Source organism: Octopus bimaculoides, chromosome 8, assembly GCF_001194135.2.
Source record: "Octopus bimaculoides isolate UCB-OBI-ISO-001 chromosome 8, ASM119413v2, whole genome shotgun sequence".
Classification (NCBI taxonomy): domain Eukaryota; kingdom Metazoa; phylum Mollusca; class Cephalopoda; order Octopoda; family Octopodidae; genus Octopus; species Octopus bimaculoides.
The window spans coordinates 30,867,846-30,877,215 of NC_068988.1; the positions used below are offsets into that span (position 1 = coordinate 30,867,846).

The 9,370-nt window shown below is 34.6% G+C and overlaps 1 protein-coding gene across 1 annotated transcript in view; it reads left to right on the forward strand.

The window, feature by feature from the left end:
- The first annotated feature begins 1,397 nt into the window (after positions 1-1,397).
- Positions 1,398-9,370, forward strand: part of LOC106876624 (uncharacterized) — a 9,989-nt gene continuing 2,016 nt past the window's right edge. Inside the window, exons 1-5 of the mRNA XM_014925239.2 lie at positions 1,398-1,629; positions 1,945-2,271; positions 4,147-4,238; positions 6,343-6,494; positions 7,820-7,926. Coding sequence (XP_014780725.1) covers positions 1,947-2,271; positions 4,147-4,238; positions 6,343-6,494; positions 7,820-7,926 — 676 coding nt within the window. The 5' untranslated portion in view covers positions 1,398-1,629; positions 1,945-1,946. The remainder of the gene's footprint in view (positions 1,630-1,944; positions 2,272-4,146; positions 4,239-6,342; positions 6,495-7,819; positions 7,927-9,370) is intronic.

Sequence of the window (9,370 nt, forward strand, 5' to 3'; positions counted from 1 at the left end):
TTCACACCCACACTTTAGTCATTTTTCCTAAGCAAAGACGAATACAGTTGTACTATTGGAACCTATAGGGTCACCCGAACATAACAGATGAGCATTATTTGTAATTCAACGGTACAACAGTATAAGACTATCCTTTCAGATATACTTGCATTGTGATTTCTGCAATGTGGTGCACAAATTGTCAAGTAAATGAGACGCATCTTTGCCTCCACTGATTCACTTGCAAAGTGTTGAGTAAAATTATTTCGTTGCAGACCTCCTTTTAGTCTTTTTATTATCACTGAGTCACACATAGTCCCCAGTTGGTAACATTGATTTCAAGGCCTGGTGAGTGACTGGTTGTTCTAAGACATTTATTGATTGTAAACATTTTAGGCGCAGTTACCTATCGGTATAGTGGTCATTTGCAAACTCCAGAGGCGACACTTTCATTTCCCTTTACTCCAAACGTCACACGTTGTTATTTCAATTGGGTCATGCCCTTCCAATTGCTATACATCCGTAATGCACCTTACAGCTGTGCCTGTCACCTGTATGGTGAGGAATCCTACATTGGGGAGTAGTAACAACTACGCTAGGGTAGCCGACTGATAATCGTGATCATTCATCTTTTGGTTTCCTGTAGCTTTACTCTCAGTATGTGTATGAGTGTGCGTGTGTGCTCTGTTGAGCACAAAAGCGAAAAGATGTTAGGGGAAATAGTGATGGAATTGGAGGGTGAAAAACATCACAAATTGTTATTCTATGCATTACATAATACGTCATCGAATAGGTTATATATACAGGTTACCTGGTCACCAGGTTACCTGTATATGTAAGTAAATGGTACCTGATAATCAAAAAGAAACTTCTGAAGGCTTTCAGCTCCTAGAAACTATAAATTGCAATATATATATATATATATATATGTATTTATATATAGTATATTCTGTTGGTAAAATTCGTCACCGTCTGTTGGATTAATTTTTAATGCTTCTTCATAATTACTTCTTTAGCCAGTAATGATTTATTTTAAAATTTGTAGGGTAGATCAAAATGAATCGAACAAAATTTAATATATCATCAGCAACGTAATCGATCAAAGGTAAATCTGGCATTCAAAGTATATATCATTTTGACCAGATTGAAACGCACAGCTTCGGATTGAACTAAATATTATACAAAACTTGATCGATAATTAAAATGGGAGTTTGAGACATTCATGACTTTCACACTGGATAGCTGTAATATATTTAAATAAATAGAAAGTTACCAATATATTGATATTATATATCAATATATTGGGGAGTTAAAATGTAAATCATTGATCACCAACCGTATATATAGATATATCATTATCGAAGAAGCTGCAGCTCAACTATAGTCTGTTCATAGCACTTACTCAGCATTATCTGACACGTTTGGGTATATATATATAGCTTGCATCCAGTGGTTTATTTGCGAAGATCTGTGGGTAGAAGTAAAAATTCATTAAAGAAATAACCAAGCTGACGGTAAAGTTAATCATTTACTTATCATCTGAATTGTAAAACATTCTGACAAGAAAGAAAAAATAAAAGCAACTTCATAATCCCTCTAGTTTAAGATCGTGTTTTAGAAAAGTGAAATAATCTGAAGACAACTTCCAAGGTAAGTTCGTGTTGTTCTACTATCTTTAGACGAGTGAAAACAATTTGACGATATTGTTTTACAATATATTTCCTTTGTTCAAAGCTTAGTCTGACTGCCATCATTAATTCCAGTGATTTTTATCGAGAAAGAAAAAAACATCAGTTCAGTTATTCTGTCTGTCTGTCTGTCTGTCTCTCTCTCTCTGTCTCTCTCTTCTCTCTCTTCTCTCTCTCTCTCTCTCTCTCTCTCTCTCTCTCTCTCTCTCTCTCTCTCTCTCTCTTCCTCTCTCTCTCTCTGTATATATATATATATATTGCTTTATATATTTTTCAGGAATGAAAATGGCAAATGAAAAGCATGTCCTTCGCAACCTACTGCAAGCTTTCACCATTATATTTCTTCTGACAGTGAAGATTGGCGTATCGAGCAATGAGGGACTTTTTAGGAAAATAAGCAATTCACAATGTATAGATTCTTGGTTGATTCGAACACAAGCCACACCAACCATCATAGAATGTTCATTATGTTGTTTGGCGACTGATAAGTGTGGATTCTTTAGTTATTGTAATGACACATGCAAAATGTTTCAACCTTTGTCCGTGGGAAATGTTGAATTGGTTAGTTGCGACTGTATATCTTATTTAATGCTGCATGAAAACAGTGAGTTAATCATATTTTACAAGTATTTCAGTGCTTTTTGTATTACCTTTTTGTATTCAGGCCATTATCTCCATGCAATATATCTAACCACCTGAATAATATTCAGGTGACACTTTTCTTGTGAAGTCGCCTCTGTTTGATTGTTTCAATCGTTATCTTTTTGTTCTTATAAAGGGATCGGTTCAATATTTCATAGACTGCCCAAGGAGGTATTCTAGTAGAATAAGACCAAATGAGGTTTAATTTTCGACATATTCCTCCTTTCGGCTCCCACAATTCTTCCATCAGTGTTGCAATGCTTGGATTTCATTATTGAAGAAGCTTTCGACTTGTTGCTCGAAAACGTCATCAACAGCAGAAGTGATGTCATCATAACTGCAATACTGTTTCCAATGTTTTTTTCCCATTGGAAAACAGATGTTAGTTAGATGGGATTAAACCCGGATTATAGACAGGGTTATTACAAAATTCATAGCTACAGCCACGCACGGCAGCCATTGAAACCAATGTCTTGTGTGCTGGAGCGTTGTCCTCATAAAACAAGTCAACTGGTCAGCTTTCCAGGGCTTTTGATCTTTATAGAATTTCGAAACTGCCTCAGCAAGGTGGCATAGTGTTCTCCCTTGATGGTGAAGCCGTTTTGAAAATAGTCAATAGACACCCTACGTTTTGCACCCCAAACAACTGAGATCATTACATTCCATGCAGATGAAACGATCTTAGCTTTCTTGGGAGCAGGTAAGTAGGGATGTTTCCACTCTATGGTCTGTCACTTTGTCTTGCTTAAAGTAATGAAAACAACACTCATCCTGCTTTAGGAAATCTTCAAAGAAACCGACTGGATCCAATGCCAACAATGTCAGATTTTCTCTTTACGTGATCAGCCTTGTGCGATTTTTGTCAGGTGTAAGAAAACGTGGAGATCATCGTGCAGCAAAAACCTTTATCGTGCCAAATTGATTATGCAGAATATTCTCAACTCTCTCACAGGATATGCTAATATCAGTGGCTATTTGATTTAGAGTAAATTATTTGATATCCATCACCAAATGTCGGATATGATCATTTTCTCCAAAACTTACTTCTCTGATATATTTTCTAAACTAGTCTAGTCTTCTACACCAAATGGGTACGTTTTGTAAATTCAATTAGTGATTCCCTCATTACAATGTAAGCAGCTACATTAAAAAAGAAAAATCATAAACCATTCGAATCATAAATCATTCGAATGCTTATATATTTTTTTCCTTCACTGCTAAATTATTGATAGTTACCTTTTAAAATATTGTCTACACTACATATACTAACGCTAAAAACAGCTCTTTTTTTGTCATGCAGACAGCGTCAATAAGAAATGTTTTCATTTTTTAATTTTCACTGACAAAATATCATCATAAATTGTAATCAGCCTTTATTCATAACTCTTTCAATGGAATATTTTAGAGATCTACTTTAACGAGTTTAAGACACCATCGTTCGGAGTTTACGCGATCTGCAAGAAATACCAGACAAATCTCTCTGAAATTATATCCTATCATGTTGAGAAGAATAGTGCACATTGGATGATATTGTTCTACATACCAATATGTGACAGATGAAAGGATGGCCACTTTGGAACAACTTTTCCCATACAACTTGATAAATAACAACAATTACAACATTCTGTTATTTCTTTTTGATATCAAATTTTTAAATAGTGAAATAGAAACTAAAAGTGAAGAGATGAAGCTTGAGAAAACTGTATTTCGAATATAAAAATGTTTTAAACAATACAGCTCTGTAGAAAATAATTTATTCTGAATTTCAATAAAGTTCACCTAAAATTCTCCAGTATTCCTTTACAGTTGAAACGTTCTTATTTTATTACTCATGCAGGCAGATCCTGGCAGAAAGTACTTGAGATATCTACATCTTCGTTTAAAAGAAGTGCTCTTTATGCTTACTGGACTAGTTGGCCTATAGAAAAGGTAATACATTTTCAAAATTTCCAAATGATTCTCATTTCATTAGACAGTCTACATAATTGTCAGCCCGTTATGTCTTGAAGGATATAATTTTATCTTCTTCATTTCGTTACTTCAGTAGTGTAAGTAATTTCTTTTCTTGATATTGTTGGTTTTATTGCTGTTTAAACCTTGTCGTCCAAAATCCTTCAATTTTCATCCCTGTCATATTTTCACTTAAGTCTTTCTATTGCAATTCCTCCGATACTCATGTAGAAGCTCACGCGCCGCGCACACACACACACATGTACATTCTCAAACACACATATCCACAAACACTATTGATTTGTTAGCCGTACACACACACACATGTACATAAACACACATGTACATTCTCAAACACACATATCCACAAACATTATTGGTTTGTTAGCCGTAAATGCCTACCAACTAAGAAGATCAAGTAACGAAGGAACTTCTATGTGATCTTTCTGATTTGCAAGAAATAGCAGCCAAATCTTGAACAGATCAGAATTTACCTTTCTACTGGGTACTGTTACCTGAGAAACAATATCTTGGGAACGCTACAAGATTGGAGCACCCTTAATCCTATGTCATCTCCCACGAAGATTATTGAGCATAAAAGGAAAACAACAATTGATTAGATGCAAAATCGTTAGATCGAAGCGTATTTCTTCCGGATCGTTATCTTGTCTTTCCTTCTCTCGGGTTTTATGCAGTAAAGTACCAGTCTAGAACTAGAGTCAATAAAATCAATTATCCTCCTCCAAGGCTAGTGAATTTGCATAATCGTAAGAGCGTCGACCGCATGTTTTGTACCGTTTCTTAAGTTTCTCTGCCTTCAGAATTTTAATCCTAACGAAGTCAGTTGACTGTTGCATCCTTTCGAATTTGATAAAATCATTTATCAGTTCAGTTCTGGGTCGATAGTATCGATTAAATCCCACCTAGTAAATAAATGTAGTCGTGTTGGTCCCAAATTTCAGACATTATTTGGTATTCAGGAAGCGCTAATAGTCGAACATATCCCAGACGCATGCAAAAGGAGGTAATAATTTAGGATAATTATTGGGGAAAGAGTTCATTCGTGCTCGGTAGCGGCTTTTGAAATCAACATGTTTGGTGGAAACGTGGTGTTATACTCGGCATTTGTAGAGTATAATTTTGCGTAGAGAGAAATCTCCAAGAGGTCGGTGTTAGACACCTGACAAGTGCATGTTTTTCTACCTACCCTGCAGCTGGAGATAATCGCTGGGAAGTTCAGGTTCGTAAGACCCGTTACCAGTAATGAAGAAGTAGATGTATAATTAGTACCAGTGTTTGCGTAATTGCTTCTATATATCTATGTAAGTGTGTATATACATATATACATACTGCTGTGGCAAGAATCATTGACACCCTGGGGGATTGGAAGAATGAACTAGCCGAACTCTTATAAAGTGTAGAGGTAGGTAGTAGTTGAGAGAGAGTGTTTGATAGTCTCGCGAAGTACGTCGTGTGAACACATTGATTAAACTTCTGCTGCATAATTTATATATCCAGCCTGTGTTAAGGATATATATATATATATATGCATATGAATATATATAAATGTATATGTGTGTATATGTGTGTATGTGTGTGTGTGTGTGTGTGTGTGTGTGTGTGTGTGTGTGTGTGTGTGTGTGTGTGTGTGTGTGTGTGTGTGTGTGTGTGTGTGTGTGTGTGTGTGTGTGTGTGTGTTTGTGTGTGTGTCTGTGTGTGTGTAGCTCTGTGCGTGTATATAAAGTATCTTTCCTACAACTGCAACGAAATTCATACAATCTTAAATCAATATTTATTACTTTATCCTCCAGTTCCTCCTGTTACACTTACGCAAAAATGCATGCACATCTTTTCCCAGAATCTTATCTCTCTTAAGTCTCCCCTCCCCATACTCTCTCTTAGATCTGTCTTTTCTCATTCCCTTGTTTACACTCTCTATCTCTCACTTTCCTTCTCATTTTCAGTTTCATTGTACTCTTACTTGTCTCTCTATCTGCCTCTCGCCCGCTTCCTTTCTCAACCTGTCTCATTATCGTCTTCCTTGTCAGATTTCTACATGATTTCATTCCAATTGCATTTGCAGGTGAAACTCTGGTTCGTACGTCGTTCTCACAGAATTAACTCAATAACTTTTAATGGAACGAATAAAAATTCTACAGCGTGGTTCAATGAGATGAACCTCCTTTCACGGCCGTGGTATCTACCTCTACCAGTACGTTACATGTTCAGTTTAAGGTATATATTGACACTGTCTACTTTATTTGTATTTATAGGTTTTCATTATAAATAATTATGGTTTCCCACATAGTATTATTTTATCGACAAAGGAAGAATAAATGGCAAGCAAGAACGTGGTGGGATTGAGTATCAAATCATTGAGGAATAAATATAACTTCAACCCGATTTATTGTTTACAGTCTTATGAAAGACAAGGTATGGTGCCCTCCACTGTGAGGCGAACGAACACAGTTTCTACATGGACGTGGGCTGATTAGTGCATGGGAGTTTATCGACAGTGAACGATGAAACATAACATAATATTTGGTAAACTGCAAATAAGATCTACTGAATGTACTGCTAATGCAGAAGAATTTACTGAAAACGGACTTGGGGGAGCTAATAAATTCGGATCACGAATAGCCAACGAGAGAGAAGAATCATTGTCTGATCCACCGTCCACGAAGCATCATAGAGGTGACTCCAACAAGGATGACCTAAAACAGAAGACTAGAAGCTTAATCATCGTTGCCCGGGATCAGGCATTGAATAACAACACTGTGAAAATGGATATAAACAACGGATGTGACTTGAACCTCTGCAGACTGTGTAGGAAGAAAGTCTCATTTTCTTTAAAACACACACGCACACACACACACATACACACACACACATATACATATGTGTGTGTGTGTGTGTGTGTGTGTGTGTGTGTGTGTGTGTGTGTGTGCGTGTATGTATGTATGTATGTATGTATGTATGTGTGTGTGTATATGTATATATATATATATATATATATATATATATATATATATATATATATATATATATATATATATATATATATTGTTAGATAGATAGATAGATAGATAGATCATAAAAAATAAGCATTGAAAGTAGCAATTAAAGAAATAATCATTGATTCCACAATTAATTAAGGAACATGAAAAATAATGCAACTCTATTTTTTAAAGGATAAACACATTTATAATTAATGTTAGAATTAATTACATTGAAGGATAAAAATATTTACAATACAAAGTTTCAAAATATGCAGGTAGCAATAGTCATGACACTAGGGACAAAAATGTTTTTTAACAAATGTACTTTTCCTATCATGGCTATATATGTACAAATATATAATAACAATTTAGATAAAAAAGTAGGACATATATCATATTCTATGTAATACATATGAAAAGGGAAATGATATAATCATCTCAATGATTAAAAGATAAACTGAAGTATTCATCAAACGGAACTGGGTGTCGTAAATACAATGCTAAAATTCTCCAACTATGATGACGTTTATTGAATCATCGGTTACGATATATTAATTTCAGAGAAAAATACTTTATAATTGAGCCGGAAGACGGCGGTGACTACATGCTGTATGCAGAAAAGGTGAATGAAACATATTACAATATCAGTTTCAGAATGAGCAGCAGTCGTAAGTAATATATATATATATATATTTCGTTTTTGTATATGCAAATCATTCTATATATTTGTCTTTGTAAATAAGTCCGTGGGATGTGTGTGTTCCTGTGCGCGTTTACGTGTCCTTTTTTTTGTGAGTACGTGCGTGTGTACCTAAGTATGCATGTATGTATGTTTTGTATACTTCACATTTCTATATATTAGTATACATCGTAAAAGAAGACAAGTGGATTTAAACAAAGAAAGGTGCTATCAGTGGATTTTGGATGATAATAATAAGTATTACAAATCGTTCTTGAAAAAAAGTTCTATTTACAAATTGTATCTGGTAAAGTTCATGTCTTTTACATGAGCTTGAAAATCTTAGCTTTTCCAAATTTTCCCTGCGACATATACTAATATAAACAAGCGCACCAATGATTATTGAAATAAATATTGTGAATTTATAACGCAGGTAGAGCGGCTGCTGGTTCCGCAGTTGTACGTATATATTCACTTTTTTGGTGATGTTGCAAGATATATTTCCATTTTACGGGCAGATGACTTATGTCATTGTACAAGACTTTTCTTTCATGTTTCATATAACCGTGTCAGTTTTTTTTTTTAATTTTGGCGCATGGTAAAATTTTTGTAAGAAATGCTCAACCGGTATTCGCTAGGGAACAGCAAGTCGATGTTCCCTTGATTTTCGATCTTGTCGTTGATGTATATATGATTGCAAATTATCTGACTTGTGCCATGTGAGTGATGTCATCTGGTATTTGAAGACTGTCTGTACAAATCTTAATGAATTTCCTACATCTTATTTCCTGTGATAGAGTCTGTATATATTTCTAAATGTTGATTAATGGGAATTAGATGCTTATTTCAGGTGTTGTAAATGCATTGTGTGATTCTGCTTTAACGTAAAAGGAAACCTCTAAATGTTATATATCTTTTTAGGTCTAGTGTATTATCATTTGATTACATTCACTTTGCTTTCATTATTTCTGCATGATATATTTTTTTATTAATACATACGCCGGGATTTATAACGATTGTTTTGTCTACAGTGAAACACATAGAGAGGCCAGTGAGACAAAAATTGGTGGATCGGTTTTACCACGTTGACTTGTTAAATATGAATTTTTATTTTGATCAATCTTCATCTTTGAATCAACGGAAGATGTGATTAAATTAAACTACTTTTCGGTAACTATAGAATCCGGGCATAGATCTGAGGATCGTAAACAGGAGATATACGTCTGTTTGTATATAACGTATGTATGTATGTATGTATGTATGGATGGATGGATGGATGGATGGATGGATGGATGGATGTAAATAGATAATTAATATTTCATTTCATTTCTTTTTACTATATTATTTTATATCTTATGTTAAAATTAGAAGATTATAATTAAAATGTGAAAAGCAGACAGTGTTGGAATTCTTGTTTAATAATATATATATAT